Source organism: Podarcis pityusensis (assembly GCF_964106645.2).
Source record: "Podarcis pityusensis genome assembly, chromosome: 8".
NCBI lineage: Eukaryota > Metazoa > Chordata > Lepidosauria > Squamata > Lacertidae > Podarcis > Podarcis pityusensis.
This window is the reverse complement of record NC_138033.1, coordinates 46,500,136-46,525,425: the sequence shown is the minus strand read 5'-3', so window position 1 is coordinate 46,525,425 and position 25,290 is coordinate 46,500,136. Positions and strand designations below refer to the sequence as shown.

The following is a 25,290-nucleotide window of genomic DNA, read 5'->3' as shown; positions in this document are numbered from 1 at the left end:
AATGAAGGAAATTTTGGCTTTTTTAACGACTTTCCAGGCTTTAGCTTATAAGGTTTTTGCTTCAGTCTATATACAAAAAGCGGAAGGCGGACTTCCTGTTTTGAGCCTTCCCGCTTCGATGTCAAATTAAGATATTTCTTGATCCAATTTTCCGTTTCTACTCACGGGTACTTGTTTTAAATCCAATTGTCCACAGGAAAAAGTTAGCGCTCTCCGGCGATGGCTGTGCGGCTTCACTCCGTGAAAGTAGCAGTCAGTTCGCAGCACCGTGCCACTCACCCCACTTCACTCCGGAATCCCAGAAAGGGGTTCCCCATGAGTAGGGGGGGCGCTCCTGGTGCCCTGCCGAACCCCACGTTCCCAGGCTTCCTCTGCCTGGGATTTCTAGCGGGTCCCCATCTTCGCCGCGGCGGGAAGACCCAGTTTCCACGGAGCTAGTTCCTCCGGTCGGAGGAACTCCGCCATTCGCCGATGGCGCTAACCCGGAAGTCCAAGAAGACAATTTTGGGCTAGATAATTTGACCTGGTGGAAGGAAGCTTTGGATGCTCCCAAATAAGTTCTGTTGCTTTTTTAATGTGCCTGAATTCAGTGCAGCATGAGGGAGAGTTTTCTTACTTCTCCAGGTACTCAGAAAGCAGTGAGACATATTACTGCTGTTTCTGTATATATGTGACTCAGAGCAGCAGGGATGAGCCCCAGCTGATTGCTGAGGTGGAGAAGGGCAGAGGCTCTACCCCTGTGGTTTCATCTGACCCTGAGCTCAACATGATGTCAGAGAAGGCCCTGTCCTCTTCCTTGGAGGCCAGGGTTGTGGCACAAATTGATTTTGCTTGGCTGTCAAGGCTGGAAAAAAAGGAAAAAGAGTGACTCCTGTATATGAGCCTTTTAAGGACACAGGACAGAGAAAGCTTTGAGCACACTACTGTACTTTTACAACACAGCACAATTTTGGCAGCCTACCCCAGCTTCAAGTTAGCCAAGATGAGTGGTTGAAGGTGCTTTGGTGACATATGTGAGCAACGGGTTGACACTTGGTAATAGAATCATAGAACTGTATAATTGTAGAGTTGGAAGGAACCACAGGGGTCATCTAGTCCAACTTCCTGCAGTACACAAATCCTTTTGCCCAGTGTGGGGCTCAAACCCATGATACTGAGATTTAGAGTCTCATGCTCTACCAACTGAGCTGAGAATGTTTGCTGCTTGTTTCAAATGCGTGGAGAATTTCACATCTGTATTAATACAACTAAACAATTTGATGTCACTAGTTTGTATGATACATTTCTGGATTCTGAGTTCTAATTTTGGTTGTTGTATGTTGGCCAAAAATGCTCAAAAGAGGAGGGTACTGCTACAGAGCAGACTTTTCATGCTTTTAAGAGCCATAGTTTTCTTTTTCTCTGTGTCATGGTATGAACCAAGGAGTGCCTCAATGCTGGTGCCTAAATATGATGCAGTCAGGCTGCTGCACTACAGCAATGTAAACTGGAAAAAGTTCTCTGTAGTGTGATGCTCAAATCCTCGGGGAGGAAAATCATGGCTAAATGAAAAATTTGGACAATTCTGGTAAAAGATCAGCCTATTGTACTTGTGTTGTTACATCTTTCATTGCCCTGGGCTGTCAGTTTTCACTGCTTTTTCTTTTTCAGTTGCTGGCTCCGACTGAGGATTCAGAATGGGAGACAAGCCTATTTGGGAGCAGATTGGTTCCAGCTTTGTACAGCATTACTACCAGTTATTTGATACAGACAGGACTCAGTTAGGAGCAATATACGTAAGTAGCTATTGGAACAGATTTTTCTTGATTATTTTAAACTATTGCTCAATTATTCCAACACGCCCCCTCCCCGGTTATGTGCTTGTCCATTACAAACTCTTGCACAGAGATACCTGGCTGTTCATCTGAACTCCGGAAATGAGGTTGTAATTATTGCTATATCATTTGTACGAATTTAAAAAAAACAATTTATAGTGCACTTGCAGTATGCAGACTGCTTTATATTTTGGCTTCCAAACAGCCCTGTGAAGTAGGTTACAATCTTTTGTTATCAGGGAGAGAATTAAGGCAAGGGCATGTTCACTTGCCAAATGATACACATCAGGTGTGGGAAACCTTTGGCTCTCCAGATATACCTAAACTACAACTCCCACCATTCCTGGCCATTGGCCATGCTTGCTGGAGCTGATGGACACTGTAGTTAAGCAACATCTGATGAGCCAAAGGTTTCCCGCTTCTGACATACAGTGGTACCTTGGGTTAAGTACTTAATTCGTTCTGGAGGTCTGTTCTTCACCTGAAACTGTTCTTAACCTGAAGCACCACTTTAGCTAATGAGGCCTCCTGCTGCCGCCGCACGATTTCTGTTCTCATCCTGAAGTAAAGTTCTTAACCCGAGGTACTATTTCTGGGTTAGTGGAGTCTGTAACCTGAAGCGTATGTAACCTGAAGCGTATGTAACCCGAGGTACCACTGTACACAGTTATAAATAGGCAGTCTTATTAGGTCAATTACTTGCTCAGGTATTCTAGTCAGTTGAAAAGTACCCACCCCATTGATTGGTCAACATGTTCTATGACTTTGATTTGATGCACCACTCGGCGTTCTAGTGGCCTCATTTTACAGTAGCTACAGTAAAGCAAGTTATAGGAGTCAAGAATGTGAGGTTACCAAAGCATGGCGCCTTCACCTGGTGGTATATCACAGGTGAAACTCCCACTGCTTCCGCAGTATACCGCTGGGTGAAGACACCATCACGCTCTGGCCCTCAAACCTAGGGAGGAACAGACCGGTGGAGCTTGTTTTTCCCTCTGCGTGCCAGGTGCTGCCTAGCATTTATAGGCATGAAGTGCAGGATCAAGAGCAGATTTAGTTGGCTGAACAGCTTCAGGCGTCTTGTTCAAATTCTTAGCATGCAGCAACTGAAATAAATGCCCCACAATCTGACAAAATGGTGCTCCAGACATTCTCTCTGATACTGTATAAACATTATTGTTTAATTCAGAATGAATGCCAATGACTTTACCTTAAAAGTGCTCTAAAATGTGTCACAGCAGGCCTCAGTAGGTTCATATATTTCCAACAAGGGTAGATTTTGCCAACCCATTCGCCATCCTGAGAAGCTCTGCTGGATGTCTACTAGAGGATGCAATTGTGGCAGTGAAGTAAACATTCTTCATTGCCATGTGGTAGGCATGATTATACACTCACCAGCACAAAGTCATGCTTGTTAGGAGAATTAAACCATTTGTGCTCTGTCTGTTTTCACTGCCTCCTGCTTCACCCACAACTCCCTGGAAAACCAGGGTCTAACCATGTTCAGCAGTGCTGGAGAGGTGACTGTGTCAACCACTCCTTCCATACCACTGTTCCAAAGAGAAACAAAAGTTCTAATAAATGGTGACATTTCCACTCTAGATGTTCAGTTGCCTTTCTAAATAAACTAGGATCTCCTAGGCAGATCAGTAATACGGGATGAATTGTTAATATGAAACAAATAAATGAAGCCTTAGTAATGCTTAGACTAAAGTGATCAGCAGCACAGTGCTGATTTAACTTTTACACATGCAGTTTTTGTCTTTTCTCTGAGTTCTTGTCAGCAAACTTGGGGAGGGTTCAAAATACACTTCAATACATTGTATATAGCTTAGAGTCTGTACCTGACCTTTAGCTTGGCATTGCCTGAGTGTTTCAAGAGAACTAAGTGCATTTAGGGACTGCCTGAATGCATCAGAATGCAAGAGTGATGCTTATGCACATAGGACTCTAAACTTTGTTGGCAGGAAAGCATGTGTTTTACCTCGAGCATTCATACTTTGCTATTACTAGATGCCGTCCATACTCTAGCACTATTCATGGGATAAATTGAAATGGATTTTCAGAATTTTTAAGGTTTGAGTACCTAAAAGCAAAGAAAGCCAGGGAACAAAGTGGAAAATTCTTCCTTTGTCTAACAATTATTTTTCTGGAGGGAATTAAAAATGGCATTTTTGCTAGAATTTGACTTCTGACCATATTGAAACATGGATGATTGCTAAGCATATTGGACAACTTATGTGAGAATGAAATGCTACTTATATTTTTTTTTTTTTAAAGCAATTTATTGGGTTTTACAATAAGAGTAAACATAATAAACAATATAACATTTATATTAACATAGTTTCACATTTTCTTTGGACTTCCTCACATCTCCCGCTCCCACTTTCATCGTTGTAACATTTTGTCAGCAATTTATCATCTTATTTAAATTCTTATATCCCTTCTATATTTCATAATCTTATAATTCTCGAAAGGAGCTAAATTTTCACAGTCTTACTTATTTTCTTAAAAACTTCTAAATTTAGTGGTGCTCAGTTATTTTAATCTAGCATCTTATTTAGCATTCACTCAAATTACAATGCTTTTGTAAATAGTTCTTAAATTTCTTCCAATCCTCCTCAATCCTCTCTTCTCCCAGGTCACGGATTCTGCCGGTCATTTCAGCCAGTTCCATGTAGTCTATCAGTTGTATCTGCCATTCTTCCAGTGTGGGTAGATCTTGAGTTTTCCGATGTTTTGCGAGAAGTATCCTTGCTGCTGTTGTTGCATACATAAAAAATGTCTGGTCCTTCTTTGCCACCCCTTGGCCGACAATACCCAAAAGGAAAGCCTCTGGCTTCTTAGTGAAGGTATATTTAAATACCTTTTTCAATTCATTATAAATCATTTCCCAGAACGCCTTCACTTTAGGGCAAGTCCACCAGAGGTGAAAGAACGTTCCCTCGCACTCTTTACATTTCCAACACTTATTATCAGACAGGTGGTAAATTTTGGCAAGTTTGACTGGGGTCATGTACCATCTATAAATCATTTTCATTACATTTTCTTTCAGAGCGTTACATGCAGTAAATTTCAATCCATTACTCCACAACCTCTCCCAGTCCTCAAACATGATATTATGCCCAATGTCCTGTGCCCACCTTATCATAGCCGATTTAACCGTTTCATCTTGTGTATTCCATTTCAACAGCAAGTTATACATCCTTGAAAGTACCTTAATCTTTGGTTCTAACAATTCTGTTTCTAATTTCGATTTCTCCGCCTGGAACCCTAGTTTCTTATCATTTTTAAAAACTTCTTTAATCTGAGCGTAATGTAACCAATCTCGCACTTTGTCTTTCATTTTCTCCAAACTCTGCAATTTCCAATTGTCTCCATCCTTTTCTAGTATTTCCCAATATTTTGGCCATTTAGCCTCCATATTGGGTCTTTTTCGGGCCTTGGCTTCCAGAGGTGAAAGCCACCTTGGTGTTTTATTTTCCAGCAAGTCTTTATATTTTGTCCAGACATTAAACAATGATTTTCTGACAATATGGTTTTTAAAGGCCTTATTTGCTTTAACCTTGTCATACCATAAATATGCATGCCATCCAAAGGCATTGTTAAACCCTTCCAAATCTAACACATCAGTGTCTTCAAGAAGTAGCCAGTCTTTTAGCCAGCAGAACGCTGCGGCTTCATAATACAACTTTAAGTCTGGCAGGGCGAAGCCCCCTCTTTGTTTTGCATCGGTTAATATCTTAAACTTAATTCTGGGCTTTTTGCCCTGCCAGACAAACTTAGAAATGTCTCTCTGCCACTTCTGAAAGCACTCCGTTTTGTCCAAAACCTAAAGTGTTTGAAATAAAAACAACATCCTTGGCAATACATTCATCTTGATAGCAGCAATTCGGCCTAACAAAGAAAGTTTCAATTTTGACCAACTATCTAGGTCTCTCTTAATTTCTGTCCAGCATTTTTCATAATTGTCCTTAAATAGACTTAGATTTTTTGCTGTTATGTTTACCCCTAGGTATTTTACTTTTTTAACCACATTAAGTTCCATCTCATTCTGAAACCGTTCTGACTCTGTATCAGTCAAATTTTTCCCCAAAACCTTAGTTTTCTGTTTATTTAGTTTAAATCCAGCCACCCGACCAAAGTCATTAATCAGTTGTAATACTCTTTTCGTACTGGGCTCTGGCTTCTGCAAGGTCAAAACCAGGTCATCTGCGAAAGCTTTTAATTTATATTGTTTCTGACCGACCTGAATTCCTTCCACCAACCGATCCCCTCTGATCATGTTCAATAGCACTTCCAGAACCGAAATGAATAACAAAGGGGAAATAGGGCAACCTTGTCGTGTCCCTTTTTCAATTTTAAACTCTTCTGTAACCACATTATTAACTATCAGTTTAGCTTTCTGTTCTGAATATATCGCCTCAATCCCATTCTCAAAACCCCGTCCCACTCCCATCTCTTTTAAATTTCCCATCATAAATTTCCAGGAGATATTGTCAAAGGCCTTCTCCGCGTCTATAAAAATTAAAACTGCTTTTGTATTTATATCTGTTTGCAAAAGTTCCAAAATGTCAATAATGTTCCTTGTATTAGCAAACAGATGTCTACCTGGGAGAAAGCCGGCCTGGTCCTTGTGAATTACTTCATTTAAAACTTTTTTAAATCTATTTGCCAAAATGTCTGCAAATATTTTGTAATCCACATTTAAAAGAGAGATGGGACGGTAGTTCTTGAGTTGTGTCTTTTCAGCTTCCGACTTTGGTATTAATGTGATGAACGCTTCCTTCCACGACTCCGGTGCCCTCCTCCCCTCCATAATTTCATTGCTGACCTCCATCAAAGGTTGTATCAAATAGTCTTTTAATGTCTTATAGTACTTGGAGGTCAGCCCATCTGGTCCTGGAGATTTGCCAAGTTGCATGTTCTGGATGGCTTGTTCGATCTCCTGTCGTGTTATTTTAGAATTCAGGATTGTCCTATTTTCTTGTGACAATTTAGATAGTCCGTTTTTTGCCAAAAATTGTTTAATCTCAACATCGTCTTGCGGCCCTTGGGTGTATAATTTTTTGAAGTATCTCTGGAAACACTTTCTGATATCCACTGGATTCTGGATGTTTTTTCCATCAACCTCTAAATTTGTAACAGTATTTAATCTTTGTCTTCTCTTCAACTGCCAAGCTAGCAGTTTTCCACATTTATTCGCCGACTCAAACGTTTTTTGTTTCATTAATTTAACCTTCCATTCAATTTCCTGATTTATCAATTTAGAATATTGTGTTTGATAAAGTTTAATTTCTCTCAGATTTGGCTGTGACTTCGGATTCACTCTTAATTTCTTCTCTAATTCTTTTATTTTATCCAAAATCTTATCTTTTTTCTCATTTTGTGTTCTTTTCTTTACTGCGTTCTGTTGTATCAAGAATCCCCTCATTACAGCTTTGCTTGCGTCCCAGATTATTCTTTTTTCCACCATATTGTTCATGTTTATCTCAAAGTAGTCCTTCAAAACTTTTTGGGCCTTCTTGGTAATTTCCTGATCTCTAAACAAATTGTCATTCATCTTCCATCTAAAGGATCCAGTTGGTAATAGTGTCATATCCATCTTTACTGCATTATGGTCGGAACAGGTCTTTGGGCAGATTTCCACTTTTCTGACCTTAGGTGCCAGGCCTCTAGAAATCCATATTTGGTCGATTCTTGTCCAGGTCAGTTGGGCTTCAGAAAAGAATGTTCCCTCTCTTCCTAGTGGGTTCTTTGTCCTCCAAATGTCAATCAAATCCATATTGTCAGTCATTTCAAAGAAGGTTTTAGGTAGTCTGCCGTCTTTTGTAACATTTTGACTTTGTGACTTGTCCATGTTAGTTGATACGACCCCATTCATATCTCCCATCATTATGATGTTGTTGTAGTCCAGATAGTCCAGCATTGTCTCCTGCAGCTTCTTGTAAAATTCCGATTTCCCTTCATTAGGTGCATAGATTCCTAATATCAACAGTTTCTCTCCTTGATATTGTATCTCAATAGCCAAAATTCTTCCATGCTCATCTTTAAATAGGAATTTAGGTGACAGGCTCTCTTTTGCATATATCACCACGCCTCTCTTCTTAACTTTGTCCGACGATACAAATTCCTGGCCCAATCTTTTATTTATTAACACTTTTCTGTGGAGCCTCGTCACATGTGTTTCTTGTAAACAGATAATGTCCAATTGTTCTTTTTTTAATATATGAAATATTTTCTTCCTTTTTTCCGGAATGTTACAACCATTAATATTCCAACTCAGCAGTTGCAGAGACATCCTGGATCAATCTGGTTATTTCTCCAGGGGTGGTATCTTCTCTGAATCTTCAGGTTCCCCAGGTGCTGGTATTGATACTGGCGTTGCCCCAGGCCCAGAAGGTAGTTCAATTCCTTTTTGAAGATCCTCTCCGTATGTAGCCAAAAATTTGTCTCTCTCTTCCAGTGTTCTTACTTTGACCTTTCTCCCTCTAAAGGTAAAAGATATTCCTTGGGGAAATTCCCACCTAAATGGAATTGCGTTGCTCCTTAGTAGTTTAGCAAGTTCAGAATAGGCGGCTCTAAGATCCAGCAGTTGTCTTGGGATATCTTTATAGATTTCAATTCTTCTATCCAAAACCTCCAGTGACTTTACGTAATGTAGGCCCAAAATCTTATCCCTTTCCTCCTTTGATCTCAATGTTATCAAACAGTCTCTGGGCCTCTCCTTCTTTATGAATCTTCCAAGTCTGAAAGCTGACACAATTTTAAAGTCCTTTTCTTCCAAATTCCAGAACTTGGAGAATTCTTTGGTCAAAAACTCAGTTAGATGTCCTTCTTCTGCCTCTTGTAATGATCTAATCCTCAAATTATTCTCACGATTTCGCAGTTCTATCATAGAAAGATATATCTGATGTTCCCCAACTTGTTTAGTGAGTGGTCTTACCTCTTGCTCTAAATTTTCCAATTTTTGTCTGGTGTCCTCAGCCAATTTCCGATTTTCTGCTGAGGCCTCCGTTAACTGTCCGATTGCTTGTGTATTCTGTACCACTTGTGTAGTTAGTTTATTTAGACATTCTGTATTTTTGTCAATCTTTGCTGATTGCACATCTACTTTCTTGTCCAAAGCTTCCAATTTTTCAAAAATTTTGTCTAGAACAGAAACAGATACTCCTGAGGCCATATCTTCCAATTGTAACTGCTCTGCTTCACCCTCTCCCTCTTTTGCCTGTGACAAGGCAACTTCTTCAACTTCTACTTCTGAGGGCAAAGTAGGTACAGATGATCTACGTGTCTGCGAGGCTGAGGTTAGAGTTGTTAAAGTTGTTTGTCTAACTCTCCCTCTTTTTCTTGTGCCACTCATTCCAACGTTATCTGTCAGTCAAGGTCACACTGAGTTATTCCCATGGGAATGGAAAGGCCCAGAGCAAGCAAACAACAAGGGAATCGAAAGTAAAATGTACATGTAAAGTCACTGTTTTAATCCAATCCTCTAGAGGGAGCTTAAGATGTCTTTCAGAGTCTAATTTAATGTCCAGGAACCTTCAAATACAAATGTTTAGCAGAGTTTATAAATGGTCACTTTGTTACAGACAGTGCTTATTTATCTCCAAAAAGAATGTTTCAAATTTAAAAGATCTCAATACCCTCAGATTGTTGCAAGTTCCAATATACAGTATCCAAATCTGCAGTACTGACAGCTCAATCTCTTAGTGCTCAGGCAGCTCCTGACTCTGGGTTTCACCTTCTAATTTGTAATCCAATAAAAGGAGGAAAGTCAAGTGCAAGTAATAATCCCAAATCTTTAGCTTAAAGTCTTTACTTTAAGATGCAAGTTCAATAGATGCTTAGATCTATGTAAGCTTAGAGTCTCTTTCTTTCAGCCTCCACTCCTCCAGCTGATTGCTTTTTTCAAGTTCAATGGCTGCGGAAGACGGACTTCCTGTTTCCACGTCTCTCCGCTTTCAACCAAGTTCAAGCCAATTTAGATTTTTCCTTTAAAGTCTCTAATTTTAAGTGATTCAGTCTTTTACTCACAAGTTAGTTGTTTTTTCGTCCGAATCCGTAATTTGACAGGAAAAGGGATCAGCGCTCACCGGCAGCAGCAGCGCGGCTTCGCTCCACAGACTGTGAAGCAGCTCTCAGCGCCGCAACCCCCCTCCACGCTCCGGAGCCCCTTACGGGGTTCCTTTAGCGCTTGGAGGGTCGCTCAAGGCGCCCACCGAGCCTCAAGACCCCAGGCTCTTGCTGCCTGGGGTTTTCCGAAATGGGTCTCTGCTTCGCCGTAGCGGACGACCCGTTGTCTGCGGAGCCTCCTCTCCCATTCAGAAGAGGACCGCCATTGCCGTTCGCGCCGCCCCCGGAAGTCTGAAATGCTACTTATAACTTCTGTGCCCAGGCCACATCACTTCTACTCATAGCAGGTGATCTGGTTTTATATTGGCGGGTCAATTTTCACTTCCAAAGGTTCTGGTGAAGAATGGCAGGTGGTAGAGATTGCAGATCCAGTTGGAAAATGCTCGTGGATAAAATAGTGAATTGCAGCTGCTCTGAACAACTGTCATGTTGAATGACAGTTTGCATCATTCTGTATTGTTAAAACTTTATGGGAATGAAGAGCCTCAACAGCTGCCTTTTTTGTCTGTTTTTTGTTCTTAATAGTGTATGCTTCACAAGGGAAATCCATGAAAGCTATTGGAATGACAATTTTAAAAATGGTGATTGACTGACTTTGGTCATTCCTAGTCCCATATAGTGTATAAGTTACCAAAGGGTGTTAGATTTATAAGATTTGCTGTATAAATTGAAGTAGATGGAAGCTAGAAAGCTGAGGGTCCAAGAACAGGGAGAGGTTAGACTATAGATCTTTGACCAAGAGGTAGTTGGCTGGAAGAGTGGAGCAAAGATGGGAGACCACAGCCTTCCTCCACCCCACCAATTGGCTTCCTAGCAAAATAGCAAAAGCCCATTTTCTAAATGGCAAGCTTTAAGTGTGGCACTGTCCAGTGGTAAGCATGATGAGCAACCAAGCTTCCTCCCAACTTAGAGGCTGGAGATGTGGGTGAAGATTCTTCAGCACAAATGCATACCCTGCTAGTTTTTCCTGTTCCAAGCCGAGACAGAGAGCATTGGATTAAGCAGTTTGAAGGCACTGAGGCAGTAGAGTCCAATGGCCTGCACTCCCCCCCCCCACCAAAAAAATTGGCCTTCCCCAAATTAAATACCCTGGCGGTAAGGTCTTGACAGGTGGGGAGGCCTGGCAATTGCACTTTTTGGCATGTTCAGCAAGGCCAACTTGTAGACCTCCTAGATGGACAGCTCTCAAGCAATAAGTAGCTTCTAGAAGGCAAAATGTGGCCTGTGGGTCTATAGTTGCTGCGTAGAACAAATACATACCCTATACTTACGAAATACAGCCTTATTGTATGGGCCAAAAGTAAGGAGTCTGTGATTGGGGTGGAGGATGTTGCCTGCTGTGGTGCACTACTAGGACTCAAAATTTGCTGGATGTCTTTGGCATGGAGCCAACCTCTGATTCAGCTGAGCCTGTGCTTAGCCCTTCTGAAAAAGGTGCAAACTTACTCCTCTCTATTTCTGTGTATAGCTGAGAGAGTTTAATAACTATTGCTGTTTTCTTTATGCAACATGAAATCTTACTTTTCCAAGCAGATTTTTACCGTCTCCCTCTCCCTCCTCTTTTAATAATTTCAGATAGATGCCTCATGCCTTACATGGGAAGGACAACAATTTCAGGGCAAAGCAGCTATTGTTGAAAAACTCTCAGTAAGTTCCTGTGCTCTTCATTGCCGGACATTTCTGTTCAGCTCAGAATTCTTTTTGAAAGATTTGCGTTTTGGTGCAGGCCAAGTTCTGGTGTTACTTCTGTTGTATTATTTATAGGAAGCAGGTTTAGACTGCACCCTTTTGTATTTCTAATCTGCCTGTCTGAAATTGTACTGATTTCAGTTCCAGAAATGTAAAGCACAGTTAACTTAGGAAGTAAGTCCCATTGGACTCAGTGATAGTGAGGATGAAAAAACACACCCTTAGATTTATATAGTGTACTTGAATGTTCAAAGTGCTTCACATGCATTATTTTGTTCTAGTGCTAACTCAGTAAAGTGGTTCAGTTTTATTATCTCCAGACTGCAGATGAAGTCTGAGGAGGTGTGTCTAGCCTAAGGCTATCTCTTGAGTTCCAAGCAGATGAAGGCCCAGGGCATCCTGATTGGTGGCTCAGTCTGTTAGCCACCTAGCTATACAAAACCTTATTTGCATGTGTTCCAGACAGCACAGTTGCATCCTCTTTCATCGTGGTTGCAGTCTATATAAAGCAGGGGTGGTGAACCTGTAGCCCTCCAGATGCTTGTAAAGATGGTTTTAAGTTTTTAAGTATACAACAACAATAAGTGATTATACAGTGTCTTTTATTTTGCACACATGTCTATATTGTATACTGAGAGCAGATACAGCCTTGCAACAGTTTCTGGGATTATAACATGCTAATTGTCTCAGGATAAAGCTTCTCCTAAGTGAGAGGCAATGGTAGTCTCTGGCAACCATCTACATGTTGCTGAATGCCTGTTGGCCTCAGTCAGCATGATAATGAACAACCAGACTTATTATCTATAACATCTGGAGGCTACAGGTTCTCTTTCCTTGTTTTGTGTGTACTCTGTCCAGAATGAGAACAGCAATGGAGCTCAAAAGAAACACCCTTTGGAATAGGTGAGTTTCTCCTTAACAGGGCTGAATTCAGAGGTCCACAATTTTTGCCTAATCTTAATAGACCAAAAAATATGACTGCACTTTCCTATGTTGTTGATTTCACATGACACTCTATACAAGGTCTGGAATAATTCCTTGCTCCCCTCCCCAGCTCCAAGTTTAGAGCTGGAAATAAGGTGGGAGGGTGGCTTGTTGGCTGTGCAGCTTAAGTGCAGCAGCAGCAGCTTAAACACACATCAGCTTCCCTTGGATCAGGGGAGGGAGGAGGTGGGAATCACCATGAAACTGCTAGTACAATTACTGCCTCGCAGCTGCAAGGTTGGGAGGAATTGCTTACAAGAAAGCAGCAACATGCTTACCATGATGACCAAAAATGTGGGAGCCTGGCTTGACCTTTCACATGTTGTTTTAAACAAAAAACTGGTCAGCGATTGAATGAATACATTTTAGGGTGCTTGCATTTTCAGAATTCAACACCTAAGAACCTGGCTTGGTGCCACAGATTGCTTCACAGATGAGATTAACCATAAAAATTTTAAGCAAAACTTTACATTTTTTTCTCTTTCTGCTTGCAGAGCCTTCCCTTTCAGAAAATACAGCACAGTATCACAGCGCAAGACCATCAGCCCACGCCTGACAGCTGTATACTCAGTATGGTAGTTGGGCAGCTTAAGGTAAGTGCTTTTTTCAACTTTTGGTCCTGTGAAAGGAATAGTTGGAGTCCAATTTCAGAACCGGTTCAGGGTTTAGCCACTGCAAGTGAGTTTGGGCTCACATGTTCTCTGCCTCCCTCACCCCCACTCTATGGTTTGCTCAAACCAAGGAGGGAGAGAATTAGAGCACAAAGAGGAGAGGGGGAGTAGGTGTGTTTGAGCCCAAAGCCTGTTCATGACTGCCAAACCACAGTTTGACAATTACATCTGAAACAGGTCTAATCCATTAGAGCAGGTTGTTCTAGCACTGCAAGTGAACAGACCTACTTTTGCTTGGGTCATGGAAGCTGAATGACCAGGGCTCTTTCTCAGAGGGGTCCCCGTCCCTCCCCTCTAATACAGTGGTACCTTGGTTCTCAAACTTAATCTGTTGCAGGAGTCTGTTCGACTCCTGAAACCATGCGAAAACCAAGGCACGACGTCTGATTGGCTGCAGAAGTTTCCTGCACTCAAGTGGAAGCTGCGTTGGACATTCGGCTTCTGGAAAACGTTCGCAAACTGGAACACTTACTTCTGGGTTTGCAGCGTTTGGGAGCCGATTCAAGAACAAAGGTACCACTGTATGTTGCATTGTCTTTGTAAACGTTAAATACTCCTATGTCTTGTTTTGACTGATGTGGGTGTAAAGGCCTTCATGCTACCAGTTGGAGGGGAGGAACCAAATGAGTCACCAAGTTTGTTACAACTGATGGAAAGGAGCCGGGGCCTTAACCAACACATAGCATTGTTCCCTCTCTGACAGAGGAGCTTAAACAAAAATCTCTAGGTGGAGCTGTTGTTAAAGAAGCTTGTTATCTTGTGCTGCCTTGGAAACTGAAATACACCTGTGAGCGGGCAGGGTTGTGAGGCTATTCTCTGAAAACTTAGACTTTCAGTTGGACAACTTTAAAGAAAACTGTCTGGCAACACTGAACTTGGAATGTTGGTCACAAGGACTTTGGTAAGCACTGCGTCACACAGCAAAGGTGTGACACACAGCCCATCGGAAGGAGGCACAAAGAACTTTTCCGTCTCTGGGCCTGTGTTAAGTGCATATGGACACACTTTGCCCCACATGTAATCCAGCTTCAAAATACTTTTACTTCGTAATACCTGCTAGGAATGTAAAAACAACAAAAGAATATTGTAGCAGTTCAAAGGCTAATATATTGTGGCAAAAGCTTTCACGGGCTGTAGCTCATGACAGCTCACACCATTATTCTTCAGCTGGTGGGTTAGGACCCACTACTGGATCATAGCCTGGTCCAAGGTGGGTTGCAACAGCAGTACCACCGCATGCAGCTATATGGAAAAAGATTGAGAAATGGGTCCCCAAATACATGCTTGGAGTTAAAGGTGGGTCCTGAGTCTGTCTTATGCTATAATAAATTAGTTTGTCTCTTAAGATGCTGCTACAAGACTTTGCTGCAACAGCCCTTTAGAAATTGCTACGAGTTTAACTTTACTGCAAGAGTTGAAGAGAAGCCTGCAAAAGTGGCATAAAAAAAACAAGGGGTGCTGTTGTTTTTTCAGGCATGTCCAAAGTCCGTTTCAGGGGCCTCCTAATCTGGACCTCCAGTCGGTTTAATTCGGCCCCAGTTTATTTCCTGGGGTAAAATCCTTAAAAACCCTCACGGCCTTTCACTTCATCAAATCTGGCCCTCTTCGAAAAAAGTTTGGACACCACTGTCCTAGATACTGATACACAGTCAGCTCTAGTCTGAAACAAGTTCAACGCATGTAGAGTTTGTGTCCTTGTAGAGAGAGTCCTATGCAGAAGGGATCCACTTCAAACTGATGTTTGTGTGATGTCTGAGAAGTATGGCTGACATGAGTGTCAGCATCTAGGCTAGCCCACCCAAGAACGAGAGCCCGTTTACAGGTTTTCAAGCCAACATGTGAAGCAGTAATCTAAAAGAATGCACATCTTCTTGTTATATACAGAGGCTATGTAAAAGGATTAATGTACGGATGGGGTGATTTTTTATCATAGAAGATAAAGCCTATATACTTTTTTCCTGAATGCTGTTTCAGAAGCGATGCAAGGAGAAAGGGCTTCACTTCTATGTCTTGCCAGAAATGAATCATGTGCATCTTCCCGGGCACTTTTAGGCAGAATGGGAAAGTGCAGATCAGTGGTGCTTCCTATATCTTCTGCATGTTGCCCTGTCCAAAAGAGTAGTCAGTGTGATATCACTAGTATTCATTATCAGTGCATACTTGTTGCATCACTTGGCAGATGAAGGCATTTAGGAAGATAGATTCTGGAAAGAAGAAAGTTAATCTCTATCTAAACATAAAGATTACTTAGTGTAGCTTTATAGACAAACACCTGTTTTCTAGTAAGTTTTATGCTAACCTTTCAGAGTTTACTTGGCATCTTCATACTCGTAATAAAATTGAAAGGGCCCAAACTCCATGGTAAAGCAAGTATTTTGTATGCAGAAGGTTCTAGGTTCAGCCAATAACACCTGCTATTCAAATGATTGCATGTAGAAGGGATGGGAAAGACCTCAGAGGTGCTGCAAATTGGAATTGACAGTGCAAGGCTGGGTGGAAAAATAGTTTGACTGTATAAGGCAGCTTCATCTGTTCAAAGCTTCACAGATAAGCAACTTTAGTTTGCAGGCTTTTAGTTCATGGTTTGCATGTGGCTTATTGTAAGCTATTGGAAGATTTATTGTTGCGAATGAAATTATATGAATTACCCATTACAAAAACCTCCAGGAAAAAAGTTAATGTAGTCCCTTTAATGTGGACTGAAATTATCTTACTAATTTTTAAGCTTGTCCTTATTGTACTGCTCCTGAGTAATTGGCAGCAGTAGAGGTACCTGTTGCATGCCTGGAACATTCTTGCTATACACTCATAATGGAATCCTGCAAGGAGACTGGCATTCTGTATCTACAGAGCCTATCACTTTAGTAATGGTTTCTCTCCTGTTCTGCTCAGGCAGATGATGACCAAATTCTAGGTTTCCATCAGACCTTTTTGTTGAAAAGCTTACAAGGTGCGTGGGTGTGCACCAATGAAGTCTTCAGGCTAGCACTCCACAATGTTTAGCCTCTGGCCGCCTTCTACCTCTGATCTTCACAGTCCTCACTGAGTAAGAAGCACACTGCTTGCTCCTGTATCCTAGTTGAACTTGCAGTCTGAACAGCATGGACATTGCTTGTGTGTTCTTAAAGCAGGGTTGAAGAATGAGAATCCTGCTCATCTCAGGGTTGTGGCTTTTGAATTGAGCAAATGCAGTTTTCCACTTGGAACCAGCTGCTGCAGAATTAATTTAGCATAACTTTTTATGCCAGTCAGTTGCTTGCCTAACATCCTAGATCTAGCATTGCTTAGAAATCTAGGACATCTGCGTGGCACACAATGAACACTCACATTGTTGTGTTTGGAGTTGTCTGAGCTAGAGCCTGTATGTATATCTGTGCAAGATTCCTCTTAGATCAGGAAAATGCCCTTAAGCCAAGGTCAGGTTACACTTTAAAGCACCACAAATGTGCAGCTCATAAACACAGTTGGGTCTGGGCTTCAGGACGTTTACAGTTTAAATAACAAGAGTGTTGGAGGAGATGGGAAAGGGAAATGGCAAAGAATGGGTGAGCAAATGTATTTATTTTAGGTTTTGTTTCAGTTAGGGAAAAGAATTAAGACAAAGGCTTCACAGAAAAAGTGGGGTTTTAAGAAGGATTTGGCAGGTGTTTTTAAACTGTAGCAGTAAGAATGGCTCTTGGTATGTACAGCATGGGTCTGTGAGGCCTCTACATTTACCTGATTTGGTTGCTAATAATCAGAGGGAGAAACAAATGTCGGGGATATGCAAAAGTACTTTCTTTTTAGGAAGCATTTATATATGTCTCTTCTGTGGCACTCTGAAGCCACTTTTGCCCACTTGTTTCAGCTTCAGTGGAGATTGTGTGTGTGGATGGCATGGACAGGTATGCATTTAGAATCTAGATCTGGTTATATTTCTTTTTGAGTGCAGAGTGCATTTTTAGATTTGGAGCCAATCTGCTGAGTACAGCCATCTTTTGGATAAGGTGACAGTCAAAGCACAGGTCATAGTTCTAGCTATTCAAAATATTTGACATGTAGGTTTGCTTCATCCCTGGCAACAGCAAGAACAGGGAAGAGGCAGAGTAGGCACTTAAGAGCAGTGTGCTGGTGCACACAGGTAGTTTGCATTAAACCATGGGCATAGCTAGGGGGAGCAGGGGCACAACAAGTAAATAAATGAAAAATACTTAAGTGCCCAATTGCAACACAGATAGCTCACTTCTGCCCCCCGGCAATAATGCTTGCCTCCCCTTAAAATAAATCCTGGCTACGCCCATGCATTAAACCATAGTTTATTCTAAACTATGAACAAACTAGCTCACAGTTAACTGCTCCATGGAATTTTGCAGAAAAATTATATGGAGCTGAAATGCAACATTATATGTACTGGTATATATTCTAGAAGATGTGAACAAGTCAATAATTGCCAGCCTTTCCCCACTGAATGTCACTGTAATGGCTTTATTCCTCCTATTTGAAGGGATTCATTCTTATGCCAAATATATTAGTGATTGTTATAAGGACATGGCATTTTTCAAATTTTTGACCACCACTCACCATCCCATTTTTTTTTTTTTTTTTGCCCTATCTTTTTGTACATTCTAAACCTTATGCCTATTTTGTTGGCTTTAGTAGGACTTAACCAGGAACTCTCAAACACACTACTACCTCCTCGAATTGTTGTTAAGGGGTTGTATTGATTCTCAAGAAGCTTATAATTCTCAACTTCCATAAGCATAAACATTATCTGTAGTGCAGCAGTAATTGCTGAAATGGTAATGGATCATCTCCATGTTTCTACTGCTCTTTGAGTATTGTCCATGCCATTGTAATTTTGCATCATTAAGACTCAAAAATGCATGTCAGAATCTTGCCTACCTTAATTCGTTAGCACAGGGATGACATGATAAATCTGAAAGCTGAATGTTGGTGCAGACAGGAGAAGTATGCATGACAGCATTTGGCACCAGCTGCAGGAATTTGCCTTGTTAGACATTTGCTGTAGTGGAGAATTTCTAAAATTTATTTTTATTTTGTCTTCACAGGCCGATGAAGATCCTATTATGGGATTCCACCAGATATTTCTATTAAAGAACATCAATGATGCTTGGGTTTGCACCAATGACATGTTCAGGCTAGCATTGCACAACTTTGGTTGAGACAGCATCCCTGAGGCACCTGTACTTTTCTTTTCTCCTCTCCTCCTTACAGATATTAATCACATTCATGGAACATTCCAAATATCATACACAAACCTGCAACACCACGGCAAGCAAGCAAGACCTGCGACATGCCCTTCTGAAGAGTTTATGTTGTGTCACTAGAAGAGTTCCTTGTGCATGATGTTTGGAAGTTAGACTTAGCTGCATTTGACAAGGGAAATGTGTGTTTTTACCAGCATGCCTCGGGAAGCATCCGTAATGCAAAAGGTTGTGTTTCTGTACTGACAAGTTTCTCTAATAGCCCAAAGAAGCAAAAGGAAAGGAAAGAACGGCAGCCTGAATCCAGCTGAGATACTGATTTTTTTTTTTTTGTTCAGATGTTTCAGTGCTACATTATACAATAAAACCATGAAATTTTCTTAACAGTTTACGTTGTTGGATGTTCACTATGTAACTAGATTCTTGCATCTTCAGCTATACATCTGAATACCTAGCCTGGAAACGCACGACTTGGCAGAACTTTGAAGTTCTTAACGTCTCCATAGCTCTTTTGTAGTACATTTTTGCCATTGTTTAAGGCTTAACAAATGCTCCATATACCTGAAAGTTGAGACATTTCCTTCCCCTGAAAGTCGAAATATGGATTTATATTAATTACTTACGTGCAAAGCAGATCATTACACTGAGCATCAATCATTTTATTCAGTCCTTCTTACAGAAATAGATGGAAGACTATGCATAAAAACAGCAATGTAGAATGTACTTTTTCCAGGCTTCTTTCTCTACACTAAGTTCACAAGATTTAGCATATTCATACCATTTGCTTTTCCTCTAGTGTTCAAGACATGGGTCTGTATATCATCATGAATTGTTTAGAGAGTTTTGCCCTTTCAGGACAGCCATTTTAAAGCAACTATAACTTTAGCCTAGTACAATCACACTACTTTTTACGTTTGCCTGTGGCTTGCTTTGGATAATGTCCTGAATTATCGTAGTATTGTTACTGAAGTAAGCAGCACCCACATGCCACCAATAGCAGTGTTTCAGTAATTAAATAGTACCAGTGCTACTAAACTGCTAAGAAAATTCCAAATACATTTTCTCTGCTGATTTGCTGCAACAACATAGTGGTGGAGACAACACATATTTTCAAAATATCCTTATAGGATTTTTATTAATGAGCAGGTGAGGTGAGCAGACTTGCATCCATGGGCCTTTCCTAAAGTTTAACTGAGCTATTTCCAAATTGTGCTGGGCACTTGACCTGATACTTGTTTAGTTTCATATGTCAATGAGTAGGAGGAACAGTAAGTGTGTTTTTCTCAACTATGGAAAAAGATCTCTTGAAGAAATGGATTTGCTATCACATCTACTGAGAGGTGGCTGTAGTCTGCACCAAATCAATATAAAAACCAAGGCAAGGAAGGAATGCATTTCCAAGCATATCCTGAAATAAAGCTAGATTTCTAATCCCCCCTGGATGGTTTACAAAAGTCCATTTCAGCTTCGCTCTTGTTTGGATTCCTTGCTCTGATCATTCTACTTCACCCACTCTCTTTGTGCTTTCATTTTCCTACACAGAAGTGATCTAAAGGACTGTCACTGTCCCTGGCAAGCCAATGCTTTGGGGGCGACTACAGCTGCCGCTTACAGTCCTTGAGGTGTAGTTCCATAGACATCACTTCATTGCAAGGATTTTGGTTAACATTAGCCAGTTACATGAATTTAAAATGTGCTTGTGGAAGAGGGCTTAGGCTGGCATCCATGCCGTAATGCATGTGTACAGGTTTAGTTTGCAGAAGGCCCAATGATGTGTAGAACTTAGTGCCAAGTTTGCTTAGAACTTCACCCTTCAAATCAGGTGATCAGGCAACTATTGGGAAACGGTTGTCTCTGTATCTAAATAAGATGAGGCAATTCCAGATAGCCTCATTTTAAATTTAGCACACCAGATGAAAATCTTTGGGTGAGGTCATCATAGGTACCATGTTTTGAGTTGGATGTTGTATAGGTCTTGGTGAGAGCTTTGCTTAATAGCCATATGAAAACAAAATGCCTTATAAAACTTCATGAGAATGTCTTTCACAGGCAACATTTTGTTGGAAGGGGGGCATTACTCTTTGGCCAAGCTAATGAGGAATGTTTATTATCATCCATAAGAGAAGAGTGACTGTTTCCCAATATCTTGTGTCACCTTCACAACATTAGCTTATGGCATTTTATTAAAAATTGGCTTGCCCTTTGAGAAAATGTTAAAGTCAGTAGGTAGAGGCTGCTCAGAAGGGCAATAAAAAGCTGTGTTCTCCAACCCAATTTGAAGGAGAAATCCATCCTTCCTATCATCCCTTAATGGAAACTGCCTTGTAATCATTTGTTTTCAGGGCAGAAAACATCCTTAGGATATTATAAACTGCTACAAGAAGGTATATGATAGAAAGCCTGATCTAGGATTCTAGATTATGTGTAAGGAGATGAAAGCTGTTAAACTGCTCATTCTGAAAATAGTGTAAATTCTTTCATAAAACTGCTAAGTGCTACTTTGCTTTGGGGCAATACATAGAGCAGACCTGTGCAACTACCAAAGCACAGCTCATCAGCCACATACCATGGCTTGCCACATGCTCCATAAGTGTATTTTTGCAGTTCTAGGCCAGCACCCAAAACAGCAGGGTTTGGATCCAGTCAATATTGTGGTGGGGTTCTCCTTTTTGTGAGGGGTATACAAAAGAAGGCACTGAGAATTCGCTTCTATACAAAACTTGTCATCAGTTGACAGTAGAAACATCATGTTCCGAAAACTGCAGCAGCTTACATACTGCTTTATAGCAGATGCTTGATGTACACAGGGAGAAAAACACTATTTGTAGAAATGCAGAATTTCAATTGCAGACCAGCACTGGCTTTGCCAATAAATAAGCTGTACTTATGTGATGTAATACTACCTACCTATACCATATCTACTGTATAATCTTGACTTATTAAGATTGTACCAGCAGCAAATGTTTAAATAATGGCTCTTTAAGGTTAAGACTAGAAACCAGAAAAAGTGAGGAAGTGTTGTGTGCTGTCTTGCTTCATGAGGCAGCATAAGAATAGGGGGCCAGCATAACTCATCTGTGTTTAGATTGTTGTGTGAGGACACCTCTCATCTCTGAAATAATTTCCCTGTTGTCTAGTGATAAAAGGGAAGGGGCAGCACTTTATGTGAACAAGCCTAGTATTGTCACCATTTGTTTAATAGTGGCAGCCCCTTTTCCTTCCCATGTAATTCCCATGCCCCACCCACCCTGGAGAGGACTTTATGCTCAGCCCCAAAGAGAATAGTTATCCTGACCACTTAGTGAATTCTGAAAGAACAAAATGTGTGATAACATGCCAACTTGTAGACTAGCTTTTCCCAACATAGTGCCCTTCATTTCTCTGGACTGTAACTCCCATCATCAGTGATTCTGGCTGGGGCTGATAAGAGGGCAATAAGCTCGCGAAGGGTAAACTTTCTGTTTTGCTATTGATGTGCGGTCTACAGATAATGGAGAATACATGAAATGTGAGGCAAGCATACTTGCCTTTTTAGGTTATTAAGGCAAATTTTCATGTTACTTACACTGCAGTGCACAATATGGGGATAACTACATCGTCCTATGCAATCCTTTGCGGTCCATGTATGTGTTCATCATGTGTTATAAAATTTATTTTATTTAAGATATATATCTCTCCAGCCAAAAAGGGATGCCAAAGTGGCTTACAAATGTCAATCATAAGACAGTCCTTCCCTTCAGGCTTACAATCTAAAATGCATGACATTCAAGGGAAAGGAACTGAGGAGGAAAGAAAAGAACTCGGGCATTATTTCTGGTTGTGAATTGTCTATTGCAATGATGTTGCAAAGGTTTTGAACCAGAACAAACCAAAGGTTAGTGGAGGCACAGCCTGAAAGGTATTACCACCTTAGATGTGGTTTGTGGATTTGGGGAACAATAGCAACACTAGTGCATTTCTAGGCTTGGTATCCCAGGAAAGCTTTTCCATTTAGAAATCTAGTGTAATTTTCCTTGTAGGAGGTGGGTAGGGATAAAGGAAAGTTGCTGTTCTTGACAGAATAATTTTGTATGTAGATAAGAAGCTTCTAGCATTGCCTCTATTCTGATTGGCAGCAATTCTTCCAGATTGTGATCGAGGATTTTCCAGGTTTTACTACTCAAGAGTCTTTTACCTAAATATGCAAAGCATTGATCCTACGGCCTAATGCATGCAAAGCAAATGTTCTAGGTCAAACAAGCCTGATATGGAACCTTAAAACAACAATGTTGGGAAATATAAAATATTATTTTCAGTGCTTTGTGCAGAACTTGCCTTAATATGTCTTGTGGGTTGGGGGGGGGATTAACAGGCTATTGTACATGTTCATGCAAAACAATAAGGAAATGAGAGGGATGGTGAAACTACTTCTAATGCCATAAAGTCAAACATTTTCAAGTAATTTATCAAGAACAGTGGACAAGTTATATACAGCAGCTGCTGGCAGTATTTCATTTTCTGTATGCTACAGGCTATTCTCTATGTTAATAGGGTTGGTGTGTTTTTAAATTGACAGAGGCTCTGTGTAACAGGCCAAAGTCAACAGACAAAGGCAGTGCTGAAAATGATGGTACAGAAGCTGTTCCTACAGCTTTGTCTGCTTGCCATGCAGGGTGTTTATTAAAATTCTATACAGTACTGCCCTTCACCCGAGGATCACAGGGGGGTTTACAATATAAAAATACAAACATACATAATAAATGAACATATAAAAACAATACCCCCCACCTACCCACAGTTTAAAAGGCTACAGGTTGTACGTGCGAGGAGGAGCCCTCTTCCCGGCCCTCGTTCTCCTTGCTGCGCGTTCCCGCCTGCTTCGTACACCATCTGTATTTATTCCCTGCTGGGAGAGGCGGAACCCGGACGTCTGGATACCATTTGCAGGGGGGAAGAAAAGCAATGACCGGACCGGAAGCGGAAGTGGGGGCGGAGAAGCGGGGTTTGGCCTGCCCGGGCGGTGGAAGCCGCTGTAGCTGTGGTACTGCTGGCGGACTTGGCGGGGCCCAATGGCCTCCGCGAGCATCGATATCGAGGACGCGACTCAGCATCTCCGAGACATCCTCAAGCTGGATCGGCCGAGCGGTGAGGCTCTCGGGCCGGGACCCTAAAAAGGAGGCGGGGGGTTTTCCTTGGAAGCAGCTCCTTTGGGGAGTGAGTGGCTGAAATGAGGCTCGTGGTCTCGGGCGGCTGTGCTCCCCTTTGCTCAGCCCATCCCGCGTGAGCGGGAAGGCGCCAGCGGCGCTGGCAGGAGAACGGGAGGCGACGGGCGGGAGAAGAGCCCAGGGGGTCGCGATCCTATATACACGCTTATTTGGGAGTAAACCCGACGGAGCATGATGGGATTTGTTGTCTGGTTGTGCCGGGTTACGGTAGGGGGTTGCAATCCTGCGTCTACTTGTTTGGAAGTGAGCCTCCTTGAGCACAGTGGAGACCTACTTCTGAGTAGCCAGAACTCAAGGATGGGGCTTCCCGTTTGGGGCCAAAAAGTCCCATCTGACTAAAAAGGTCCTCTGCAACTGGGGCTCCTGCATCAGTACTTTCTGCTCTTTTTGGCGGAGTGTGGTGCTCAGCTTTCTTTCAAACGTGGCTGCCTCTTTCTACCCCACCCCCTTCATGTTCTGCTTCTGCCTCGCCCCCTTCTTTAATGGAGCAGGCACTTGGTTTGACTTTGACTGCTTGTTTTTTCAAAGGCCATTTCCCCCTGCAGCTTAAGCCTGCAGCCCAGAGTCTGGTGTCATATATCTGCAGATGCTTGTGAAGGCACTCTAGGCAAGGTGTGGTTGGCCAGGCCGCTCAAGCTGGCGCTGAGAATGAACAACCAGCGATTCAGTACTCTTATTCTATGGCTCTTTAACAAATACTGGATGACTTGACCTTTCCTTAATGTACGTTCTTTGCTTTCTTTGTTTTTGTAGTCATATTCCGGTTGCAATTCTCTGTATTAATAGTTGCTTTTGCTACATTTCTCAAGTTGGAAGGAGGACTGAGCAATAGTGTTGTCAGATCTAAACCCTATTTTACGACTTGGTAGGATCTTGTAGGGCCAGAAAAAAATGGTGGCCTTAGCTGACTTACCAAATCAGGAGTTAGCCACTCCTGCTGTAGATCATAACATTTTTGTATACTGAACATATATCTGGTATGCCTGGTCTCCCACTCCTATGTCTTGTTTTTTTTCTACCCAGCTGCATTCAGAATTTTTTTTGGAGGGGGCACAGTTAGTTGTGGTACTCCACAAGTTGTGTTTCTCAACAACTACATGAAGGTGCTGGGAAATATTATCAGGGCTTTGGAGTTGGATATAATTAACAAGAAGGTGACACCCAGGTTTCTAGTTCATTACGTAAGTTTCCAGCAATGGCTGCCTCAGATCTGAACAGTGTGAGGAGGCCACAGGCAAGTGGATGATATAAACAAAACACTTGAGATTGAATCCAGACAAGGCAAAGATGAAGGTAGGGTTAAGACTGTGGCTCATGCCAGAGTCATGCCTGAGCAGCTTCCTTACCTATCCAGAGGGAGGTCTGGGCAGTGCTCCAGGATGTATCCAGCGCTGGACATGACAAGGCAGCCAAATCAAATAGTGCCCTTGCTGAGACACTATCTCCCCACCGATAGGTGGTCTACCTGGTTAGTATTGTGGTAAGAATGATGTGCGGATGGAGTGATGGACAAAGTTGAGTGAGTAGCTTTCTAGTTGTGGAATGTTCATAAATTTGGAAATATCTGCAGTGCAGAGTATGGGAGAGG

The 25,290-nt window shown here is 41.7% G+C and overlaps 2 protein-coding genes and 1 long non-coding RNA gene across 7 annotated transcripts in view; 2 read left to right on the top strand and 1 right to left on the bottom strand.

The window, feature by feature from the left end:
- NUTF2 (nuclear transport factor 2) overlaps positions 1-18,887 on the top strand; it is a 28,511-nt gene extending 9,624 nt beyond the window's left edge. For 3 of the 4 annotated variants that reach the window (XM_081018472.1, XM_081018473.1, XM_081018471.1), the window contains 4 exons: positions 1,651-1,775; positions 11,526-11,597; positions 13,118-13,216; positions 18,343-18,887. In XM_081018472.1, the coding sequence (XP_080874598.1) occupies positions 1,677-1,775; positions 11,526-11,597; positions 13,118-13,216; positions 18,343-18,456 (384 nt within the window). In that variant the 5' untranslated portion in view covers positions 1,651-1,676 and the 3' untranslated portion in view covers positions 18,457-18,887. Of the gene's footprint in view, positions 1-1,650; positions 1,776-11,525; positions 11,598-13,117; positions 13,217-16,186; positions 16,341-18,342 lie in introns of all 4 variants that reach the window. The other variant, XM_081018474.1, reaches the window with a different exon arrangement.
- LOC308484010 overlaps positions 1-23,428 on the bottom strand; it is a 29,429-nt gene extending 6,001 nt beyond the window's left edge. The window contains exon 1 of the long non-coding RNA XR_013989866.1: positions 23,270-23,428. This is a non-coding gene — a long non-coding RNA (uncharacterized lncRNA). The remainder of the gene's footprint in view (positions 1-23,269) is intronic.
- A 26-nt stretch (positions 23,429-23,454) lies between these two features.
- The window catches only part of EDC4 (enhancer of mRNA decapping 4), a 31,725-nt gene continuing 29,889 nt past the window's right edge, over positions 23,455-25,290 (top strand). For both annotated transcript variants that reach the window (XM_081018470.1, XM_081018469.1), the window contains exon 1: positions 23,455-23,622. In XM_081018470.1, coding sequence (XP_080874596.1) covers positions 23,547-23,622 — 76 coding nt within the window. In that variant the 5' untranslated portion in view covers positions 23,455-23,546. The remainder of the gene's footprint in view (positions 23,623-25,290) is intronic.